General features: G+C 45.6%; 1 protein-coding gene across 3 annotated transcripts in view; it reads left to right on the top strand.

The window, feature by feature from the left end:
• zeb1a (zinc finger E-box binding homeobox 1a) overlaps positions 1–24,997 on the top strand; it is a 53,856-nt gene that overhangs the window by 24,872 nt on the left and 3,987 nt on the right. For all 3 annotated transcript variants that reach the window (XM_029525603.1, XM_029525604.1, XM_029525605.1), the window contains exons 2-6: positions 12,280–12,480; positions 19,870–20,022; positions 20,506–20,708; positions 21,022–21,148; positions 22,852–24,674. In XM_029525603.1, the coding sequence (XP_029381463.1) occupies positions 12,280–12,480; positions 19,870–20,022; positions 20,506–20,708; positions 21,022–21,148; positions 22,852–24,674 (2,507 nt within the window). The remainder of the gene's footprint in view (positions 1–12,279; positions 12,481–19,869; positions 20,023–20,505; positions 20,709–21,021; positions 21,149–22,851; positions 24,675–24,997) is intronic.

Genomic DNA, 24,997 nt, shown 5'->3' on the forward strand with positions numbered 1-24,997 from the left:
CACACACACACACACCTCGCCCTGGAAGTGGCAGCAGGGAGTTTCCACCAGCAGCCCGTTGTTAGCGCTGATGTTCCTCTCGGTTCCTAGATGTGAATCAAACAGCGAGCACGTGACGAGTGAGAGAGGATGCGGTCCATCAGGCCAGAAAACAGTTAGAGACCTCCAGCATCTGTCTCTGTTTCTCCCTGTTATACTTAATACATGCCAAGGGTCGCATTATAAACACTGCTAATTTATTAAACCTTTCAGGAGCGTTCCCTCTGAAATAAAACAAGCTGCTTTAAATCAGCATGTAGCGAAGCAGTAAGTAGTTCAGACTTCAGCTTCCTCATCACAGTTTTTCCACGTTGAAACATATTGATCAAACATTTGTTTTATGAGGGATTTGATTTTCCTCCTCTGATATTTGTTTGTGCAGCAGCTCTGCAAGTGTTGATCAAATTTAGACGAGTTGAGGAAATTTTTCCTCTGTTGGGGGACGTTATTATCAAGTGAGGTGTTTGCTCATGGTTTTGACTGATTTGTGTTGGAGGTGATTTAGCGAAGTGGATATCGGCCTGAAGGTGACTGATCAACACTTAATAGAATCTCATTATTATTATGACAAAACCTGCAGTCATTTTTTCATTACAGGCCACATTCGAGCTTCATTTTATCCCAGGAAGTGAATGTGTAAATGTTGATTTTTGCGTTCCTAATTTTACTTTCAAAGATGAGACTTTCTAATGTTGGGCTTGTGTTGGCAACCAAAAGGCTACAATCTGCAAACAATGCTACACAAATGAACAATATTGTCGCATTAATGAGGTGCATCCAAGTTGCACCCTGAGCAGCCATAAAAATGAAATGCATTCTGTAAAACATCATATCCAAACTCATAACATCAGGCTTTTCCATGTGCCTGTCAGTCTGCCTGATGTGTTTCAACCTCAGAGCAGAACTGAGCAGTGAAGACCGGAGGAGGGAAGGTACTAAGGTAAACAGGAAGTGACCACTTGCCACTTTTAACCCCCTCCCTCCCCACTTCCCCATATGTCATTTCCTGTATATGGACTGCTGTAAGCATCGCCAACTGAGGGAGAACACACACCTCCCCCCGTGTGTGTGAGTGAGGAGAGAGATGCAACATCATGTTGTGTTATTTATAAGGAGGCCGGACTGTCGTGTGTTGATATGTAGGTCAAAGCTATGTTTATGCTTCACGTCTGTATATATACAGTTTGTGTGAGAGTAGATTCCTAACAGCAGTGTGAGCATGTGACCAGCTGTTGTCACAGAGAGTTAAATGCTGTCGTCTCACACACACAGAAGATGAAGTGTGTGTTTCTTGTCAGGCAGGCAGTGGTAAGTCATCGTGGCAGGTGATTGTCAAAGTTACATGACTCACTGGGGCCTGGAGAAACTGCAGCACCGGCTCTGTCTGTGACCGTGGAGTCTACTCACACAGAGACCCGTTTCTTTTGTCTGGCTTCACCCCCCACCCCCCTGCCTCCATGAGGTCAGAGGTCAGAGTGCAGGTCGCATGCAGAGAAATGCCCTGAAACTGGCAGCTGCAATAACTGCTCAGTGGAGAATATTAAATCAGGGCAGCTCCACACAGAAATGCCTGAGGCCTTTAGTTCTCCCCGTGCCTGTGTGGGTTTCCTCCCCCCGTCCAAAGACATCTTGTTTAGGGTCATTGGTGGCTCTAAATTGTCTGCAGGTCTGATTGTGACTGGCTGTTGGTCTCTGTCTGTCTCTGTGTGTCGGCCCCGTGTTGGACTGATGACCCCGCCCTCGCCCAGTGTGAGCTGGGATTGGCTCCAGCACCTCTGGTGACCTGGAAACACATAAGTGGTAGAAAATGAATGAACAAGCAGATTCTCAGCGTGTGTGGTTGCCGTGTCAGGCTTGCCTCAGATTATGACTTTACGCTTGGATTTTCAACGCTGGTGTTTTCACTAATGAACGCATGGCTGCTTTGTGTGTCCACTTTCACTTCAGTACAGGAGAGTTCACTGATGCAGCGGCATGTCTGCTTCACCCAACATAAATGAGCTAAATGGACCTGGCCTGCGCTGTCAGAGCCTCGAAACCGAAAGGCTCTGATTCTAAAATGTCGGGTTATTATTTTCCCTCTACATGAGCAGCAAGTGGAGAATATGATTTGGTTTCATTTTGACTTTGCCTGAGAACTGCAGGTGAAAATGACAGAAATCGCTTGTTTTTATCGAAAACATCTTATTTTTGTATCCATAATTCAAACACAAAAACAAAAAACACAACCACCAGACATGATTAGTCAATTATTGTCAATGCCAACAGCTAATGTCATTATTGTGACATTGTTTGGACATTAAAGAGGGAGATTTGTCCTTCTCTGGTTTACTCTCACGTCACAGCACTGACGACCTTTTCTGATGATTCATGCAACTTAAATATTGACAGGAGAGTTATTCATTCATTCATTCATTAATTCATTTATTCATTTATCCTCTACCACTGCTCCATCTCCGGGTCGCGGTGGCAGTGGGCGGGGTCACCATGGACAGGTTGCCAGTCCATCGCAGGCGAGTGGAGTTACACAGCTGATATTGTCTTGATGTATCATGCTGCTGAATTGTTCAGCGGTTTGAGAATAAGCTGTAACATGTTAAAATGAATGACCCTCCATCAGTATATTGATATCAGCTTTACCCTCGAATATCAATTTCGGCCTCATAAATCCAGCATGAGTGAAATGGGCCAGCATTTCTGGCAAACCTGTGATCTATCTATGAGAAGAGGAAATGATTAAATGTGGGTGAGGCCACTTTGTGATAAATTCTGCTGACTAGAATACGGTTTGACTTTATTACAGAAAAGCACAGAAAGCAAAAGAAAAAACAAAAAACTGAAACGCTCCATTAAAGTTCCTGCTCATCTTCATCTTAACGCCGCCCTTTGAGGAGACTAATGAGACAGGAGGATTTTTATATGGAGCGCTTGGCCTCCAGCAGCCTCGGCGCATACCTCCTCACCCATTAGTGTTTATATGAGTCACTGACGAACTTCATTTGATTACTTGGTCTTGGTCTGATTTGACTGCAGAGGTGTTGTGGATTTTCCAGGCAGCTGTAGCAGGACTGAGATCAGAGCTGTTGAGAGTTATGTAATGCCCCTGTGTACCGCCACCCCCTGTAGAGCATGAGTCATTACACACTCACACAAATACAGCATGCACCACGGAGTGCATCATTAACCTGATGCATTTTAACACTTTTATCGAGAGCCTCCGTGAGAAAGGAGAAAAGGAAGCGGCTGAGAAAAATCTCCAGTAGACTAATATTGATCCAGCGTTTGGGATCGTGATAGTGAGCTTCAAACCTTCAAACCCTTTCCTCTGTGACCTCTGACCCCTCCTGTCCAGGGCCGATTACAGCTGAGAAGAAAAAATATTGTCAGGCATATATTATCAGAAGGCAAACTTGTTTATGGTTTGGAACTGTTCCCACGACGCCTCTGAATATAACTGACTGCGACAGGTTTAAAGGATTTAAATGTTGCTCTTAAAGCAGCCCAGAAAGTTATATTTTTCACACCCTGACTCAGTCCCACCTCCCTCGTTTCACACGTTCTGTACAGGCCGAGTCTCGCGGTGATGTCAGTAGTTTCCCAGGTGTTGCGTCATCTCATGAGCCACCACTCAGTCAGCGACACTTGCAGTAAACAGCAGCTTTAGGAAAATGACATCAGCCACCCCGACACCACCTATCACCTATAGGTCCCTTCCACAAAATCTGCTGGCTTTTACGGGCAACTGGTGACAATCTCTGCTCACGAGAGTTCGATCTCCGCCATTTGGAAACATTCAGATGACCCCTGGGAGGATAATCATACTGTAGCGACAATGAGCTGAAAAGACCCTGAAGCATCCCTGTCTGTCTCTCTCTGCTTCTTATATGTTTAATGCAGACATGAAAATTTGATTTTGTTTTGAGTGGTTTAGTTTAAAGTGGCATTACGTGCATTTTAAACTACATCGTCCGGTTCAGGGGCAGAAACCAGGACAGGTAACAGAGCAGTGTTAGCCCCAGCTGATGGACAGTGATGTGAAGAGAGAGGCATATTTATAATCTGCAGCAGCTTTTAGTTCACTCATATAGATTCAGATACATGAACTGATGAACTCTCATGTGTTCATATCTCACTTTGGGCAGCTCCTGGTTGGCTCAGCGGGTTGGGACTGGGTCCAGGATTTGAGTCCAGCCTTTGGCTCTTTGCTGAATCATCCCCTCTCTCCTTTTTACCTGACTTTACTGTGTCTCTCTGCACAGCTGCCATCGAGAAAAGAAAAAAAAAACTATATGTGAATTTTCAGGGAGCTTTTTCCTCCGTCCCTCCGGAGTGAAATGAAACTCTTAAAATCAATCCCTGACACTTGACTCTCACGGCGGTGCACTAAAAGGTCTACCTTCTGAGAAAGGAGCTGTAATCTCGGCGGGACTCACCCAGATTCATCTCGATCCTCTCACAGAGGGTTACTGAGAGAGCAGAGCAGGTTGTCAAGTCTGTTAACTGAACGCTAACCTGCCACAGCTAAATAATACATGGAATCGTGTGTCTTGTACAAAAAATAGTGTTTCCACTGTTTATGATGTGATACAGGAAGTTAAACCTTTAATGTCTCTTGGTAAGCTATGCTGGAAAACACTAATTTATGCAAAATTGCAATAAAGCTGCCAGGCATTGCATTTGATTTGCTGTTTTAAATCCATCTTTTTCCTGTTAGATGATGGAAGAGTAAAACTGTTGTCCTCTGTATTTATTGTTTTGTTGCTTCATGCATCCTCTTATCTGTTTTTTTTTTTTATGAAAAATATAAAATTCATTGTCAGTTTGCACTACACTTCTGTTTGTGATTCACGGTTTAACTGACTTTGATGTCTCTGCTGATAGTGTTGGCTGTGGAAACGTCACATTTCCACACAGTCAGAGAAAGTTAACGTTGTCGTCTTCGTTGTGGCTCGGTGATGAAATCCTCTGTGCCGTACAGAGCCCGCCGTGCCGCCCTGCTGAGTGTAACTTCTGTGGCTTTTTGGCAGCTTTAAACAGGTCTTGGTCGGTGAAGTTTAAAGTCTGGCACTGTGTGGGTCTGCGTTCTGTGAGGCAGCTAAAAAAAAAAAAGTGCAGTGAGTTGACTCACAAAATGAAAGTGTACCTGAGCTCTGCTGGAAATGACTCATCGACTGCTGAATCGATACCAAACATGTAGACCGGGGCGATCAGCTTAGCATAAAGACTGGGAGGGGAGAGGGTGAGGCTTCCCTAAAAAATATTTGAATTACCACATACCAAATTAAGAGCTTAAATATACCCAGAACGCCATCAAACAAACATATTACGTATTGATTAGCCTTTACATTTAGGCTGACAGACTGCTGAAGAGATTAATGGACTCCCCAAAGACAGGCCGAGTGAGTCGCTTCTACAGTGAAATAAGATTTCACCCATATGACCTGATTAAAAAAAGAAAAGTGTGCTTATTGTGTTAAATCAATGTACAGGAAACACTAAACAACCCCCCCCCACCTTCTACGTCCAATTTGAGTGCTGTCTCTGAGGGCAGGTCTGAGGCTTCATGCAGGGGGGAGAGAGAAGGAGGGAGGAAGGTCTGACCGGGTCTGATTGAGCACCTGGGCCAAGCAGGAAGCAGCTGGAAAGTCCTGATTACTGCGGACACACACACACAGCCCTGAGACACGTTGATCTGAATTATAAAGTAGAACAGTTATTAAACACAAACATGCACATCAGTGTTGTGTCTCTTCCTCTCACTGTCACACACACACACACACACATATGAAGATACACGTGGCAGATGCTCTTTCTCTTTGAGAGGATGAAGGGGAAGGGGCGGGTCTTCGGTCTTTGGCTTACATATCTGGCTGCTAACAGAGGGGCTTTCCTGTGTGTGTGTGTGTGTGTGTGGAGCATTTTTAGCTCGGCAGTGTGTGTGTTGTCCTGAGGTTGATGATGGTTGTGTTAAAGCGAGGTGGGCATGGAAACACACTGTGCTGTGCCAGCGACATGAGCAGCCACTCCCCTCCTCTGCTGTCTGCGAGGATGACGGAGCCTGAGTCTGACCTCATGATGGCGAGGTATTTACAGACACCTCAACATGACTCAGTGCTCAGTCCTGCTCTCTTTCCTTTTTCTTTTTGTTTGAATTTTACTGGACGACGTTCCAAAGCATGACCTGCACTATTTTTATTCTATAAATCTATGGCAACAAACAATAATGGTTTCTACATGCGATGAAACACGGCGCAGGTTGAAATCTGCAGGAGAAATCACTTCAGACTTGAGTGTCCTCTTCAGGAAAGGATAAGAGGGGTCAACAGGAAACATTAGGAACATGACCTCTCTTTGTATTTTTTCTTTTGCTTGTGCCCTCATTGCAAAAATATAAAAGACAGCGAAAAAATATTCAATTTAGTGTCACATATGAAGAAATCCTGACATTGAAGCAGCAATTGAAAGTTTTTTGTCAACGAAGGAATTAATCATCAGTTCACTGTTGCAGCTCGAAACTACATCTCTCAAATTATGAAGACTATTGATGTTATAATTGTCAGATTAATAATGACAACTTTAAATGTAGAGATTGACTCACAGCATGAGCTTTGTGTGTTCCTTGAAAGACAAGAAAATGTGCGACTGTCCCTTTAAGAGGGCCGACTGTGCAGCTGCTCCGCATGTTAAAGTCTGCTCACATCTAGTAGCAGACAGAAAGCCTTAGTGATGTACACTCTTCTGTTTGGTCCGACACACACACACACACACACACAGTGGGGTAATTGTCTGTTAGAGGCTTGGCATAGGTCCCATCCTGCACAGCTGCACTGGGTCAATATGCACACACACACACACACACACACACACGCAGCAGGCTGCATGGCCGTCATGTCACACTGCCTAATGTTTTGTTCACGTGTATTTAGGACTTTTCAGTATGGGATCATTAATAAAAGAGTTGCCTCTTTTCCATTCACGTCCTTTCCAGTGAGTGTTTGTTCAGCTGAGTCTTTAATTAATGACTCACCGTGACGACTCGCTCACAGGTTATTGATGATGTTACTTAGTTAGTTTCCTGCTGACATGAGGTTGGAATTCCTGGTTTATCATCCCTCAGCTTTTTATTTAGCGCCATCATGAGGTCGGGGAAGATACAAACGTGTCCAAGCTGTGCTTTGTGTTTCGTGCTGCTTAGATAACCAGGGTTAGCATTTTACCTGCTGATCACTGTGTGCAGCCTCCCAATCACATCGTTATGTGCTTGTCTGGTGGTTTGTATCTGCAGACTGACGTGCTATTTTTAGCCCTCCTCACCCTCACCCTTCCTCCCTCTGTCTCTCCTGCATAGCAGCTGACCTTTGACCCAGATATCAGGTCATGTGGCCCAGCCAGGCCCATGTTTTGGCGTGTCAGACGCATGATTTCCCCTGCAGGGAAATCTTGTGTTGAAGAGGATCCGGTTCACTGGCGCTGAACCCCACCGCTCTCATGCTGTAACTGTTTATTTCCTCCTTTTTTCACTCATTGAAAACAGAATGGTGTTGAATGGCTGAGCTGAGAGGGCTCATTCACAGGAGGAAGTTTGTCCATGATGTTTTATTTTCAACCATGTTTTCGAGGTGCTTCTTTCTTAAGGCCTTACTGGATTTTTTTCTTTTTTTTTCCAGAACACCTCAGAAGGTTAGATTGACTACAGTGAGATGAGACAGAAAGGAAATTATGAACTCCATCCTCTGACTTACTGCTTTCACCCTCTCTGTAAAGTTTCCTTTTTAATCAACAGATAACTTCGCTCGGCTATAGAAGAGCTTTGTGTTTTCTGTTTCAGAACAACAAGATGAACAAAGAAGGCCAATATTTGATATAATTGAATATTGTTGTAGTGCAGTGACATTGATGCTCATATTCTCCAGGTGTTTGATACAAGACCAGATAACATAAATCATGATAATTTTTTTCATTGAAAATAAAATGCAAATATCTTAATATCACAATCGCAAAATTATCCAGCCCTAATTTTTCAAATATATCATAAAATGTATATAAGAGCAGCAGGTGGACTTTTCATTTTGTGATTAGCTGAGGAACATCTGGAGGAGAAGTTCAGGTTTTGACCCTTGAAATGCTATGATTACTGATCTGACTCTGAAACAAAGCTGTGTGGGTCAAAGGCTCATGGTATGAATCCATCAATAACAGGAATAAAAGTAAAACACCTCACTTCAAAACCAGTGTGCCCTCTTCAGTTTGAGAAATTAAATGTCCCCAAAGTTTACATTTGTTTTATTAGTAATTGCAAACAAAGGGGGAGACGTTTTATGGCAGCTTTCCAGCCTCGAAGTGGCAGAAAAGCTATCAGCAAGAAACATTAGTTCAGGCTAATAATGAAGAGGGCCTGTTACAAAACAGCTGCTTAATCAGAGAGATGGATGACAGGAAGGGAGGAATGCTGTCGTCTAGACTTCTGCCTTCCTCTCCTGGTTGGCCTCTGCTCTGCGCAGACCTCCAGATGGAGGATTAGCAGTTCACTTGATGCATTTCGCGATGATGTGGACGCGTCTGTCTCTTTCCAGCACAACGCGGCTCTCTCTAACTGAGCACACACATGTCGGTGTGTAGTTGTGTTTGCGTCACGTGTTGGGAGGTGGGCCCTGCCTTTTCGGTGTCATCCTCCCTGTCGGTGCTGCCCCCTGTCGGCCGTGACAGTCACCTTGTTCAGATCACAATGTGGCAGTCAGGCCCAGGTTGTATTTGTGGTCAAAATGGACCGCCCACATCCTGTTTATCGTTTAGATTCAGCTCCACAACGTTGGCCGGACTTGCAGATGATTGTTGTGCAAGTCACAGCGGGTCAGGTTTGCTGCTATAAATTGCACTGAGAAGTAACCATCAATAATACCCAGAAATCCTGAATCTAATGTCATTAAAGCACACACGTGCCATCTAACGTCATCACCTTAATTGAATCCAAACCGGCAGGAGGAGACGGATGTAATGTGACTGAGTTCAGGTTTCCCAGGAAAGAGTGCTGCTTCGGCTTCCTTCTTCTTTGCTTTCTCTAAACTGCTTCTACTTTAAACTCTTGCTGAGTGCAATTTGAATTAACCTACTGTTCCTTATTCCAATTTCATAAAACGACCGAGGAAATGAACTGTCGCTTACATCAGCCTCAGTGATGCTTTTTAATGAGAATATTATCTGATACATCATCATCAGTGTAGACGCTAAGAAGATCAGTTTAACTTTGCCATCCTCCTCCAACCCGAGCACCTCGAATAGTTGTACTGAGAGAGTTAAATAAAAGAGTTTCACCCTCATACACACCGAAACTCTGCCAAACAGCACATTGAGCAAAAATACCAAATTTAATCTAGGAATGAGTGCAGGCTCACTGCCTCCTGTGTTATCTGGAGCTCAGCTGATTGCTGTTCCCTGCAGCCAGCGCTCTTAAGAATAACTCGCCAGTTGCAGGAGGCGGCCTCTGGTGTGCAGAACAGACACAATCTGTTTATCTGAGCGTATAGACTTTTCTATTATTGGAGCTTGCCTCCTGCCCGTCTGGTTATTTTGTCTGAATGAAGGGAACCACAGTTTGTTGGCCGCCTCCTCCTGGGCGGGCGTTTAAGGCGAGCCGTTCTACCGCTGCATCAGCGTCAGGCCAGTCCGCAGAGGTTCACTCAGGCTCTGCTTTTCAGCCCGTCGAATACTGACGCTCTGTCGACCCAATCAAATGTATACATGGATACACAAAGTAGTCAAATTCAAATTGTGGGTATAAGTGCAGATCTTAAACACCCGATACAGCAGAATCTGTCTCTGCTTGGTCATGTGAAGCTGCAGATTTTATTGTCTCTCTGTGTTTTTTATTCTGGCTGCCTCACTACTGTTAAAATAATCAATCTGTTCTTTAAGTAAAATTAAGGATTTCTGGTTGTTAAAAAATGAAAAGAAAATACCACAAAAGATTAACACAAGGTTAGCTAAAGTGGCAGCAGAGTGAAGTTTTGAGATAGATTGAATAACAGATAGCGACCGGTGATTAAATCAATAATCAAATATAAAGCAGCACCTGTTGACTGTTGTCATGTGACCACACACACGTGTTGCGAAGAGCCGGATCTACATCTGACGATTCAAAACATCAACAAGCAAAAACTGAATCCCATTTTTTCAACTCTCTCACATTGATCCAGACGTGTATCGATCCAACCCTCCAACCCTCAGCGCGCTTCTTTCAGTTCAGAGCTCTGCTCATCTGTCTGGGGCGGTGACAGAGTCCTCTGCAGACATCTCTTCAGAGAGGTTATAAAGGAGCGTGCGTGTTTGGACAATCTTTGTGTGCTCGAGGTGTGTCTAAGATGGCGGTGGTTGTGCGTCATCTGGTCTGCAGTGGTGGTTAACGCTGCTGCCTGAGGTGTTGAAGCACACACACGTAGAGCTTGTTTTGTGGTGTGGGACCTGTGTGTGTGTGTGTTTGTTGTTTTGTGTGCACTTGTCACCTGTGAACAAACAGTCCAGACTTTCCTCCCCAACAGGCATCTTCAACATTTATCAGAGCACACACACTCATTTTTGTTGACTTGTATTCATTCATTTAAACTTACGCACAGTCACACGTTGATGGTGAAAAGACAATTATACGACCTGCATCATCGCTCACCCGCCCAACAAACACACACACACACACACACTTCACTCTTAAGTTCATTCACAGCAGTCCAGTTGATCCATTTTTCACCCTGAGCTTGCATTAAGCAGCGATGCCCCACAGACACGCTTGGTGACTGCACCACAGTGGAAAATGGATTTGCTCTCTGAGGCTGATAAACAGCTGATTATTTCTCCCCGTGGCTGTAGTTTGTCCTTTTTAATGTCTTCTCTGTGAAATGAAGAGAAGGAAATCGCGTGCAGCACGAGTCAGAGGTTGATTGTTGCGGCAGCAGTGGATCTGGATCGGGGGAGTCAGACTGGTAGTCAGCTTGGTAGTTTGGTGGGCTTCTGGCTGAGAATCCAGGAGGAGAGAACGTGCAGTTCCCCAGGAGACATTGTACTTTTTACACATTTTCTCTGTGTTCCATTTGCTATAAATTTTGGTTTATCACAGCTCCAACATTCCTCTGAGCTCAGAAAAACTGAACCGCTTATGAAGTAGAAGTAGAAAGTGTTGCTGCACTTTCCTTTCAGTTCCTTACTTATTATTCATATTTTGAAGCACCTAGAGCTTTTACTATTATACTGACTCATCTCAAACATGAAAACACAGGCGATCCTCGGAGATGCAGGAACTGTGTGTTTTCAGTTCTGTGATGAGCACGAAGACTGTTCGTTATGTACGCACTTGGAGAACAGATGCCGTGGCCACATCTTGAGGAAATTACCGTAAATGTAACAGGAAAATTGTGCTTGCCATGTTTCAGCCATTGTTCCAGTAAATTTACAGTAGATGATTTAAGGGGTGCATATTTTTCCACTCAGCTTCATATTGGAGAGTTTGTCCGGACATTGAGTTGTTCAGGTGCAGCTGAGATCACTCAGACCACATTTCTAGGAGGCCTGGGCCACATGTGGCCACGTTGAAGAATCACTTCCTCTGCTGACGTCCTCTGACACGGTTTCATTATGAGCCGTCCATCTTTGAGCAATAGTACTCATCTATCAGCCAGTCACAGCTAACATCAGGTGAGGGCGCTTTAAAGCCAGTGGTTATCCTGAACATACAGCTTTTTTGAACTGAGGGAATTAGGTGGAGGAACCCAAAGCCCAGGCCTTCTTTCTAAATAGATTTTACTTGGTGCATTGATGTGCCCCGTTCTCTCGCTCTCACTTTGTCAAGACACATTGCTGGGAAGAAAATCTTGCTGTATCGTTGCATAGAAGCAATGATTTGTTCATTTAGTGATACTTTCTTGCACACGTGGTTTTATCTGGGCTGTTTTGGACTTTTTTGTTCTGTAAAATATACAGTTGAGTATAAATAAACACTTAAGCTAACAAACGCGCTGTGAATGACTGAAAACTCATCAGGAAGTGAGATCAGATCAAGGATGCAGGTGTGAACTGGGACAGCCACCTTTGATTCCGCAGCTCATTGTGAGCAGAAGTCATTGAGTGGACAGCTTCTCTTTTCTGTGGTAGAAATTTTAGAAGTTGAGAAACTCTTCGCTCTGCAGCCAAGCTGTAGATGTTTCACTGAGTGTGACGCTTCAAATCAAGTCCCGTTTCCTCGTCTCTTTACTGCAGTGACAAACTTCAACAATGGCTTGGAGGCCAGTTCAGACTCTGACGACGAGGACAAGCTACATATTGTGGAGGAGGAGAGCCTGCAGGATCCCGACGCCGCTGAAGCCGAAGGGACCACGCCGCAGGAAGGCCATGATACTGCCGCCGCTGCCACCGCCGCCGCCGCAACAGTATTACCACAAAATGGCTCCTGGAATGGAGGTGAGACGCAACAACGGACGCACACAATCGTATGTTTATTGGTGTCAGAGTGGAAGTTTGAGGAGCACGCACAGGTCAGCCTAATACCTGCCGACCAGGACGTTTGCTCGTTGCTTTCTCCTCATCACTACCTTCTTTCAGGTCCACACAGTAACACACACATACGCTTCCCCAGTGCAACCACACAGCTCTGCTGCAAACAGGTAGACGAGCTCAACTTTTACCAAGCTGCACTTTGCTCGTCGCAGTTGGGGGCAGAGCAGAAGGCGACAGTGGTGTTAGCTTTAAAAGGTCTGCACGGGGGTCAACAATCAGACACCGACAGACGGTAATTTGAACTAAAATGTCCATATGTTAAACACTATTTTTCACTGTCATAAATCTTGCAAGCTGCATTACAAATGGAATGAGTCAGCTGTGTGTGTGTGCGCATTCATCTTTGTACGGTCATGGGTTGGCTCTTCGGTTTCGGGAGATACATTCGAACAGGTGGTGAGGCTAATTATCCGCACAACTGTTATCAAGTGGAACCAGGTCAGGGCAGAAGCAGAGTTTGTGTTCACTGCGTTGGCGAAGCAGACATAAAGGATGCTTTTTTTTTTTTTTTTTTACATCACGTGAAGGGAAGATGCCGCAAGGACAACAACAAAAAACGCACTGACTAAACATCCTGCTGCCAGAAAAGCTGGAGTCAGCTGATCACAGCTCGGTGTTTGTCTGTGTAATCTCCAGCTCTCACATCCAACAGACCTGGACAAACCACCACTCCTTTTCCTGATACAGCTCGCTGCTCTGGGTCAGTTTGTGCTCTGCTCCTGAATGTGACAGGCAGGTTTCGGCTCAGTCAGACAGATTTTACTTCCTATTTAAGTTATTTCCTCAGCGTTCGATCTTTATTATATTGACAGTGAGAGACGGAGAAGCTGCGGAGAGAGACAATGACAGAATGACAGGCCGGACTAAAGCTGGAGACAAAATGGATACAATGGTGCGAATGTGTTTGAGGCTTTTGGTACTCATATGAAGAGAGAACACGAGTCGCAGCTGCTTTACATGATCTAGAGATTCTTCTCTTACATTTCTCCCAGAAAGACAACGCCTTATTTTGACTTCATATCAGCAATATTACACTAAACAGACACTTTCCACTTCACCACTTACAAAGGCTGACCTTCAGTGGCGCCAAAAACCGACAGTAAGATGACGATCCAAATAAAGCAGCTTAATGCTATCTGCAAAAAGCACAAACTGAAAAGGACAGAGCTTCGGAGAGGAACACAAACAGCAGGGTTGGATGCTGCTGGACCGACTGTGTGGAAGTTCTCCCCAGCGTCTGTCGTATGACGCCAGAGTGATGCAAGAGGCAACACGTCGACAGCTCTGCTGCTCAGCATCCAGCTCCGGACAGACACAGGGAACTGAAATGATGTTAAGTTGAGGAATGAAAGAGACAACTCGGGAAGTGAGATTTCACTCCAGTCGGGAGTTTTGAAGCAAAGAAGTAAAGTTTGTAGAATAGAAAGAAAAGACGTTATGTTCCAGCTGATGGCTGATTGTTGAAACGTTCCTAATGATGCATCGTACGTACTCTCATGTAGGTCAACCTGACAAAGGTTTCTCTTTATTTCAGCGTCTGCCAGTCGCTTTTTTCTCGTTTTGTCTTCTGATGAACTGTGGAAACAATCTGACATCAAACTAAAGGTCCATTAACGTCGTCTCACAGAAAAAGAAAACACCCTTAAGAGGTCCACTTCAGGTATCTGGTCTGACATGACAGTCTGATGTCCTTGAAAACAGAGACTGACACATTTTCCAAGGTTTTATTATCAAACGTAGACGAGTGTGTTCTGCAGTCACAGTTTTTACGAGTTCATTCTTTCCATTTGGTGAGTCAGTCGGTGTGTCTCGACCTGCTTCTCTCTCTCTCTCTCTCTCTCTCCTCTGATCGGATTAGTTCCCTGACTCTCAGCCTCGGTCAACGCCCACGAGGCTGCAGAGCAAGATGTTCTGCTGGCCTCTCTGTACGTCCCCACATCCACCAGGCTGAACTACACACACACTGAGGCGTCCACCTCTCTCTGATAACACACAGGGATGAGCTGCTGAACTCTTCAGTAACAATGAGCACATCTCTGCTGCCGTTGTTGCTTGTTGCATTATTTTGCTCTGTGATTACATCATCAGAGTGGAGGCAGGAAGTAACTATGCTGCTGTTTGGACATCCACTTTGGTAATTAGGTTTTGGTGAACAAAGGTCAAAGGTCAATGATATATATTGACCTCATAAAACAGTGTTTTGTCACCTTAATGGAGATTTGGTAACAAACAAGAATTTGGACTTAAGGATGAACCATGAACTCATAAAACACTTTTTTATCACTCAGGATTCGATTCTGCAATTTCAAACAAATTATTAATATCTTATATTGTGTAACGTGAAATTAGTCTGAGTGGGAAAGAAAGCAAGAAAAATCCTATGAATACAAAAGCCTCTGAGTTGAGCATCAACCATCATTGATTCTCAGAAATACTTTCTTGCGTCCAACAGTGAAGACTCCAGAGATATTTACTTTCACATAAGAAAAGAAAACAGGTGTGCAGACTGAACAGAGATATTAGTCATGAGTTCCTTCAGTACCAACCGCTGGGATTGTGCAGGAGCTGAGTCAGCTCTGGTTCCTCAGTGCAGAAGTCTTTTTTATTTATGCTGCACGTCCATTTGTAGATCATCGCACAGGAGGTTTGGTCACGTCCTCATCATTAGACACAGTTGGACGTCAGCGAAAGAGACAGGAGTTGTTGTTTTTTGAATTGGTTTTCACTTCCAGCCTGTGAAAAGCTCTTTCAAACTCTTCCATTTAAACCTCCACATACTCCCTGGTAAGCAAGTTTTTGCCGGATTAGCTACTTACCTATCCGAAAAGAAAAGGAAAAAAAAAAAAAAACATGACACACCTCAGCATGCAAACCAAACTGCAGAAGAGAATTTAATAAGCAGAGGCAGAGCCGGGACTGCATTCAGCAGCCGAGGTTGATTGGCTTGTGTTCACGCCGCATCTCAATGCCCTTTTTAATCCTCGATTCCCCACAAACAGCTCAGCCCACGCAAGCATCTGCCTTCATCTCCACAGCAGTTCGTTACAGCCAAGCAGGAAATACTAAAACCATGGAGACAGCGAGAATGTGACACTCAGAGATATGTCTCATTGTTGCTGAATAAAGCCTTACATGGTGTGAGTAGCGCTCATGAGTGCCGCTCGCTCTCTCTCACTTTGTTTTCCTCCTTCTCTCTGCTCGCTCTTTTCTCTGCTCTTTCTACACTGATCCCTTTTTTATTTCTGTATTCTTCCACCTCACCTTTTTTTCCTTTCTGCGTTTGTCTCTTCTCTTCTCCCGCCAACTATCCGACGTCAGATAGTGTGTGACAGCTTCTCTTTTTGAAGTGATCGGTGGCGCTCTGCTCACTTTGGGTATTATTAGCTGAGCTTGTTGTTGTTGTTCAGTACATTTCAACGTTGGCGTTGTTTCATTTGACAAAGTAACTTCTCCAACTTCTGCAGGTCATACAGGAAGTACACAGGTCAGATGGGGTGTACTTGGAGGTACATCAGGCAGCAAGTACACATTTAGTCCTGAAGTTGATGTGTTGAAGCAGGAAAATCGGTCAAGTTTGAGGACATGAGTGATTTTGACAAGGATCAAACTGTGATGTGTAGACGAGTCAGAGCATCTCCAACACCGCAGCTCTGCAGGACGTCCGTGGTCCGAGGAATGAAAACTAGGGGACGGGGTCATGGACGGCAGAGACTCATTGATGCATGTGGAGAGCGAAGGCAACAGAAGAGGGACTGCAGGTCAAAGTGCTGCTTCTGATAGAAAGGTCAGAAGAGACTGAGCATCGCAGTTTATTGTGTGTGATGGAAGAAACTGTGTCAACACAGTCAAACACATTTAACCCAAAACTGTCCCTACAGATAAACACACCAATCAGACTGGCAATAAGGTTTGATAGCAAATTTAAAAAAAGGTTTGTATTTAATTTAAATTTAAAACAGACCTTTGCTTTACTCGGAAAGTTTCAATTTATTTGTCTTATTATGTGTCAGAAAGGTGTGTTTGTCTTGTGTTGTAGATTTGATGAGATATTCAGTTGTGTAGTAAATAGGCCGTTAAGCAGAGAAAGAAATTCTGAATGCTGTTTTTTTTTTTTTTTTTGACCCTTGACCCTTGACCCTTGACCTTTTGCCTTCAGGTGCGTTTCATGGGATTAAGGCTTTCTTCATCCCAATTTAGTTCCTTTTAAGTACGTAAGAGCAGTCATCAATATAATGACTAAGACTTAACATTTACTCAGATAAATGCAGTCCTGAACTCCTGAACGTAAACACAATCACCTGTGCTTCACCTGCACCTGCTTCAGAAAAACATTTCTGGTGTCGAAGGACGAACTCTGACCAAGTTTAGGGTCAGCGGGAGGGCTGAGAAGCTGCGGAGACACTGTGGGAACCCTTCAGAGACTCAGCGTGATATTTTTGGATTGTCTAACGTCTCGCTCCTATGTTCTCTCCCCGTCTGAGGAGCGCGGAGAACGCAGCTGCTGCTGAATTGTTTCTCTGGTGAGAGCGATTAAAGCCTGCTACTCCCCCTGCAGTCTGGGCCGCACTGCAGCTCCCATCCATCCTGCCTCATAAATCCACCACCGACTCACAGTGACAGATTCTGGCAAGGTAGAAGGAGTGCAGAGTGTGTGTTTGTGTGTGTGGGAATAAGTCCGCCAGTGTGTTTGTCTGTGCAAACGTGTCCTGTTAACTATGTACGTGTGCGTACCACATGATTTCCTGTTTTCATTCCAGTCTGGTATCCCGTGTGTGTGTGTGTGTTGCAGGGCCCTGGTCATTATTACCCTGCAAATTTTTGTGAGGCATTAAGTGCATTTCTAGAGTTTGGTGGGAAAGTATTCAGAGAGGTGTATCGGAGCAGAGGGAGGGGAGCGGTGGGGGCAGAAACAAAGGGAGGCAGGAGATGAAGGTGGAGAGGCAGATGGAGGTAACAGGAGATATGTGTGGCAAAGAGTCAGAGTCTTAGAGAAACAGGGACGGTGGGAAGAGAGGAGGAGATTTTAGAAAACGCCTGTCTGTTCTCTGTCGTGTTTCCTGGTTGACTTTCAACTCCTCTTCCTCTCCGCCATAAAGAGAGAAAATATTATCAGGTCAGCTTTCATTGAAATACATCAGCAGCAGAACCAGGTTCTCCCAGACGGACGCGCTTTGGTCCACGTCGCTGTGATGAACCGGCTGCAAACGTGATGAAAGAGGAAAGACTTCAGCTCCAGCTACCTGATGTACCGAGATGTCATTCACACCTGTATCACCTGTACCGCCGTTCAAAATAACAAATCACAGAGCAGATTATAGGGGAGGCCAAGCTGTCCTCTCAGCCAGCTGTAAATACACCATTCTGCCGGTTTCAGGTTTAGTCACAGATCTTCCAGACGTGAGGAAGTCTCAGTGAATCTGGCCCTTCAGGCGTCCCAAAAACGAGACAAAAGAGCAACAAGGGAGGAGGTGAAGACAGAATAGAAAGGAGGCGGAAGAGTAAGAAGTAAAAGTCTGAGAACCTGAGGAGAGGAAAGATGTTTGGAAAGCTTTGGGATGAGATCATGGGAAGCTAAAATCTGTGTGTTTAAAATGAGGCTTCTCAGGGCTCGGCCTGTGCTGCCTCCCCACACACACACACACACACTCCTCCCCTCTTTTTTATGGCTCGCTCTGTGATTACAGATCCTGCAGTCTCTCACACACACACTCATGGCTGCACCTGTCCCTGACAAGGCTCAGCAGGAAGGGGCGTGGCCTTTGGCTCCGGTCCTGCCCGTGTTTCAAATGCTTGGTCTCCATAGAAACGCTGATCACAGTTTTACCTCACGGCTTGTTGTTATCAGTGGGTTGTTTTCTTTCTTTATTTTTTTATTTAGATTTTTATTTTCACACTAAAAAGTGAAGGAACTTTCTCCAGAGATGAATTTGGGAGGCTAAATCTGCGAGAAAAACAAATGTTGGTCTGAAGAACCGAAACAGTAGAAATGCCGCTGACGCTGACTTCAACTCGACTCAAAAGTTCTTCATCTTAACATTGTAAAGCAGACCAGTGGGAGGCAGTGGGGCTAATGGAGACATTTTCCAGATGCATCGTGGGAAATGTAGGCCACTGTACTGTAAGGGCTCCTCTGGGACTTTGATATAGACTGCTGTCTTGTGTTGAACTTGGTGCTGCTTTTATAGTCACACACACTAACGTCCTATTTTAAATTTTTGAAGTGTGACATATTTAAGTGTGTTCTGGGTAACTCTGTCCTCTCTGAATTGCAACACGTGTCTTCCCTGAGGTTCGTTTGAGCAGCGGGGGTGAATTTAGTGTGTTGCATTACGTTCCTGGGCCACTTTCCTATGAAAGGTGACGTTCAGATCACAGTCTGGTTTATTTGGTCACCGAGAAACACATCCTGTCTCTTTCTCATCAAAGCAGCTGCTCCAACTGAACTGACATATCAACTGATCTTTATCAGGACAGCTGAGCTGCTGCTGCAGTATCAGATGAGCTGGATCTAAGTGCTTGAAATTGAGGATGGTTTTATTCCTGAGGTGTCTCTCACAAGAAAACACCTCAGAGTCTCAGCAGAGCTCAGCGCTGGTTTATTCTTTGAAGAGTCAGCGCGGAAGGCTTTTTTGGTAAACACCTCAAAGGTCGCAGCTTCAAGCACCACATGGCAATTTTGGTGTTTTTCTTTTCCCTTCAGGTTGCTGAGAATATCTGCACTTTAACGTGTCAGTGGGAAGCTTTAAAAAAGTTGGTCTTACACAAAAATAAGCTCTGGAGGAATCATAGAAACAGAATCAATCCAACGCTTTGGATCGATGTTTCTTTCCTACTTTTCTTTTACACAATGATTTAAAAATGAGCTTTCAACTTTCCTAACATTTAGGAGAGGAGCTTTCACATCTACAAAACCTTTGTGGATATTGTGTTTTGATTTCAGAAATGACATTTTCAAATTTTATTTTATTTTTTAAATTTTTTTTTTGGGGGGGGGGAGTATTGAATTTTGAGCTTCACATGGGTTTATTAAAAAGCCCTGTGCTGCCCTCGAGTGGTGATGCTGCAAAACAGGCTCAGAAAACACATCTCTTTGTCCAAGAGGAAGGCTGCTGCAGCGTGTAAGGAGATATCCATCACATATTTTGTTTTTGTTGTGTCAAAATCTGATGCTGTGAATTCTGTAGAATTCAACGTAAGTATCAGCAGGAGAGCTAAAGCTGTGCTGATTCTAACCTTCGTCCACTCTTCAGCTGCTAAAACGAGCCTAAACTTTGTGCCTGTGTGTGTTTTCAGTGAAGGAGGAGTGTGTGTCAGAGGAGGAAGATGAGGCGGTGAAGGGCGCTCTAGTGGAGGAGATTCTCCAACAGGGAGACACAGCCATCATCTATCCCGAAGCCCCCGAGGATGAACACAGTCCGGCGGAAACAGGAGGCGCTGACGAGAACGGTAACGCCGACACACAACTGCACGCGCACACTAGATGAGCTTTTCATTTGAAAACCATTCTGTGGAGGCTTAATTCATTTCAAATGTGCTTTGGTGCCTCACCGTTATGACAAAAAAAGCAATATGCTGTTTACATTTAATCATTTGTTTCATCACAGTTTCAAACAGATCCCATCTGCCCTTTCACTGGAAACAAAGTGGAGAGAAATAAGATATAAATCACCATTAGCTGAATGTCGTAATGCCCAATTCACTAAATACAAATTACCCTAATTGTTTTCAGCCAAATTTATCCATATAGTGTCTCGCTTCAACATTTCAGCATAAAATACTGGAAACAGAAACAGCCTGGGACCAAAGATTAGGGAGCAGAATGAGTAAAGCAGCTGCGATGAAATGGCTTCAGGAAGGTTTTAGGTTTACACAGAGGCTGCATGCAGCTGAAGGTCGGAGGACGTTAACCTTAATGTGTACCTGTTCCAGGGACACCAGATTCCTTCTCCCAGTTGCACACTTGCCCCTACTGCTCCCGGGGCTACAAACGCAACGCCTTGCTCAAGGAACACATCAAGTACCGCCACGAGACCAGCGAGGACAACTACAGCTGCTCACACTGCAGCTACACCTTCACCTACCGCTCACAGCTGAAGAGGCACATGAGCCACCATCGGGGCAACAGGGAGCAGGTAACGTTCGATCCCGAGGGCACGCGTGTCGGTCAGTGAAACCACACTAAGGGCTTCGAGTCCTAAAAGGCCTGAGCAATACACTGGAAGTGTTGTACAGTTCAGTACAGCATTAAATCTTTTTATAAATGCTTCTCCACTTTCTTTGTTGTACTTTTGGGTCTGTTTTAGTCAGTCTGGGGGTAAAAGCAAAAAGCATCTGCTTAGATGACCAGCTTGCTTGGGTTCCACATTAAGTCGTGTCAGAAAAACAGAAGCTTCAAACATCAGCTCAGCTCTTGCCGTAGTTACTCATCGCCTTTATCTGTCGCAGCTTCATGTTTCCCAGTCGACGGTGGGAACAGGGGGAACGGGCGGGACGCGCAAGTTCAAGTGCACCGAATGTTCCAAGGCATTCAAGTACAAGCACCACCTGAAGGAGCACCTGCGCATCCACAGCGGTGAGCCGTCAGCACACACACGCACACACAAAATAAAATCCCCAGCCTGGAGAGATCGCAGCCATCTATGAGCTGCCGTCACTGTGTTTGGATTTTCTATCATTGCCTGTGTCACATCCACACGGTCGGCTTTCAGTCTGTAAACTTTGAAGTGCTGTGTTTCAGGTATTCCACTTCAATTGAAATCATTTGCGTGCCAGGAAACATTAACAATGTTGGGATCACATGTCGTGTGCTAATGGCATTCAAACAATGCAGGCATGTGCTCGAACAATAGAAGCACATGAGGAGCTGAGGCCGGACTAAGGGGCCCCTCTGGCCCCCTGCAGTCTATTCAACCAATGAAGAGAGAAAAGCCGGAGAATCATAATTAAAATCATTTCCTGTAACTGTGTCATGTAGGTTTCTCCATCTACCTCAGCCGTCAGTAGGCCAGCAGCAGGTCCAGTGAGCACAGACGAAGACAGACTTTTTCACACTGAATCGACTGATGATGCACTCAGGACCCGTCTTTGTCTCAGCGACACACTGTCACAACACTAATCTCCTGATCCTGCTCTGGATTCACTGTTAGGAGAAGTTTAGAAGGATTTAATCCACGAAACCATCTTAATAAAACAACTGATATGATCTCGTACTGGGTTGATCAGATTAACTGTGCAGCTGCAAAATCCGCCACAGAATTAGACTCTATCTAACGCTGCATTGTTCCGTTTTGGCACGAACAAGCTGTTGCGTCCATTCGAACTGCACACCATCTCATGCAATCGGTGCTGCTTGTAATAGGCCACCGTGTGTTTGTCCTGTATCCTCGGCCGAAGGAAAAGTAAAAGCTCTGGAATCCTTGAAAAAGTTCATTATGCAACCTCAGCTCGGTGTTTCCCACGAACTGCCAAGGAGCTCGAGGCCCCAAACAGCTGGATACTTTGGATGTGATGCACAACTAATCAAATCCTGGCCGTGCCAGGAGAGAAAAACAAGTGGGAGAGCAATGAAGAAATGAAAGACAATGTGTGGAACTCAACTCACACATTATAAAGGATTAGTGAACCCGCTTGTGTCTAATCCATCTCCTACAAATGCGAACTTGGTCCTAAACTGTAACAGGAGGCAGTTTCTGTCTCTTTTAATGTGGCAGGAGTGAAACTGTCTTTTTAGAATAATGCAGGCAATATCATGTTTTTCCACAAATGAAGAGGAAAGAGCTGGCTGTAGCCGCTCTAAATGGTGATAAAGCACGTGTTTCTGCTCTCAGTGCTGTTTACAATCTTTGGCTCTGCCCCCAAACCGGAGCTTGGCGCCGCAGCGCCGATCTCGACTACACTTAAACTCAAAGGAAACTGTCAACCAGTCTGCTTTTGTCTAAGACATCCAGATTGGGAGCAGACGGCTGATCCAGATCTGGAAGACAGAGATAAAAAGTACAGCTGTACGCCGTTACAACTAACCGCACGGTCCTGAACCCGGACTGGAGTCTTGGCCGCCATGTTTCCTCTGTCTTTTTATTCTGTTGTGTAGTAAATGAGGGTGATGTGTTACTGTTCCTGAGTATTCATGAGTTTTGCCATTAAAACCAAACACGAAGATCCATCCAACAAAAAATGTTTTTAGTCTTTAATCTAACTTTAGAACGAGATGCTTTCAAAATGCTGCTCATCTTCCTTCGACAGTTTTGTCATTTCTTCTCTTTGCTCCTGTTTTAGGTGAGAAGCCTTATGAGTGCTCAAACTGCAAGAAGCGATTCTCCCACTCAGGCTCCTACAGCTCTCACATCAGTAGTAAGAAGTGTGTGGGTGCAGCTCCCCCCAACGGGGTCGCTCGGACGTCGGTCAAGCCCCCCCCACCCACCACCCAGACCACGCCTGTTGTGATCGCCCCGGCACGGGTGATTCTTAAAGAGAAGACTGAAAGTAAACCGCTCCAGGAGCAGCTCCCTGTTACCCAGATCAAATCTGAACCTGTGGAATATGAGTGCAAACCTGTGACGGCGGCGCCGGCCACTTCGGCTGTTACCAACGGCGTGGTGAACGGAGGGACTGCTCAGCCACCCGTGGTCCCAGCTGCAACCCTGCCACAGGGTGTGGCTATGGTGGTGCCCACAGTGGGCCTGATGTCGCCCATCAGCATCAATCTGAACGACTTGCAGAACGTGCTGAAGGTCGCGATGGACGGGAACGTGCTCAGGCAGGTGCTAGGTACGGCTAACGGGGTGGTGACGCAGGGCAAGCAGGGAATCGTAGTCCAGCAGCCGCAGCAGCAGATCATCAGTCTGCCGGCGTTTGTGGATCACGACGGCACCACGAAGATCATCATCAACTACAGCATCAGCCCCGCTGCCGCCACGGCTGCCACCACCCAGCCGGCGTCGCTCGTTGTCAAAAACAGCCCCCCCGCCCCTCCCACGCTGACGAGCACTGCTGCAGGCCCTACCCCCTCTAAAACAGATAAATCCCCAAACCGAGAGGTGGCCGACCTCACCATCGTCAAGGCAGAGCCAGAAGCAGTGCCCGTCACAGACGTGGACATTGAGGCCGCCACACAGGCAGAAAAGGAAACTGTTAAAACTTTAGACACAGCTCAAATGCCAAAAGCCAACAGCACCAGTACGTGTTTACTATGTGATGACTGTCCGGACAACCTGGAGGCGTTGCACCTCCTCCAGCACCGTAAAGCAGCCAATGGGGAGGCCGTGGACTCCGCTGCCCTCGACCCCTCATTCGCCGCTTTGCTAAGTGAGGCCGGAGTGACGCTGGAGGAACCGCCTGTGGACGACCTCCTCTCACTCCTCAAGACTTACTTCGCCTCAAACGCCAACCCCAGCAAGGAAGAGCTGACAAAGATCTCAGAGTCTGTTAGTATTCCCGTGGACGTGGTCAGAAAGTGGTTTGCCAAGATGAACTCTGGGAAAAAGGTGTGCAAAAGCCACAGCGAGACGACGGCGGTGTCCAAAAAGGTTGAAAGTACAAATTCCAGCTCAGAGGACACAGCGAGGCAGAATGGAGAGGAAGAGGAAGACGCCACCCAGGAAACATCCAACAAAGACTCTTCAGAATCTGGAAGCACTTCACCGTCTGGATGTACGTCACTAGGCGTCAACACCGGAGAACTCGTCATTGTCAAAAGTGAGCCGGAGGACCCAGAGGACCCCGACGCCCCAGACTCCCAAGCAGAGCCCCTGGACCTGTCCCTTCCGAAACACATCGCAGCAGCATTGGAAACCACAATGAGCACGCCTGCCGCCAAGCAGCAGGAGCAGCCTCTGAACCTGACCTGCCTGAGGAAGGAGCAGATCGAGGGCGGAACCATCTACGTCACCGCGCCTCAGACCGGAAGATCCGTCAACATCGTCACTGCCGCGCAGCTGCCCACGTTGGTGGCCATTGCCGGTCAGGGAACGGTGGGCTGTCTCAGCGCCATCAACACCACGACGAAGAGAACCATCCTCATCCCCCAGCTCACCTACACCTACGCCACTGCAGCAGGAAACCCCTCTGGAGCAAAGACTGTCGTACTCAACGGCCACAAGGTTTGTGGCGTAGTAAACCTTTTTCTTTATCTACAGAACAATCTAAAGTGTTAAATTGAAATGTGAGCTCACAGCAGCTGTCACTGCTCATGATTGTGTATATCAAAACATCAGACGAGATAAAGCTGCACCCTCTTATTTCTTAAAGGCAGGTAAAAAACAACACGACTGTACTGCTGTGTGATTTTGAGGTAGTTAAAACCGTCCAATCAGCAGATGACTCATTTGGCTTTAGTCTGAATATTGTATGTCAGATGACTGATCAGATCTTTGGCTTTCATTTGGACATCAACTCTTGTTTTGTTTTTTTTTTATCGCTGACT

The sequence above is a fragment of the Echeneis naucrates genome, chromosome 17 (assembly GCF_900963305.1).
Source record: "Echeneis naucrates chromosome 17, fEcheNa1.1, whole genome shotgun sequence".
Classification (NCBI taxonomy): Eukaryota; Metazoa; Chordata; class Actinopteri; order Carangiformes; family Echeneidae; genus Echeneis; species Echeneis naucrates.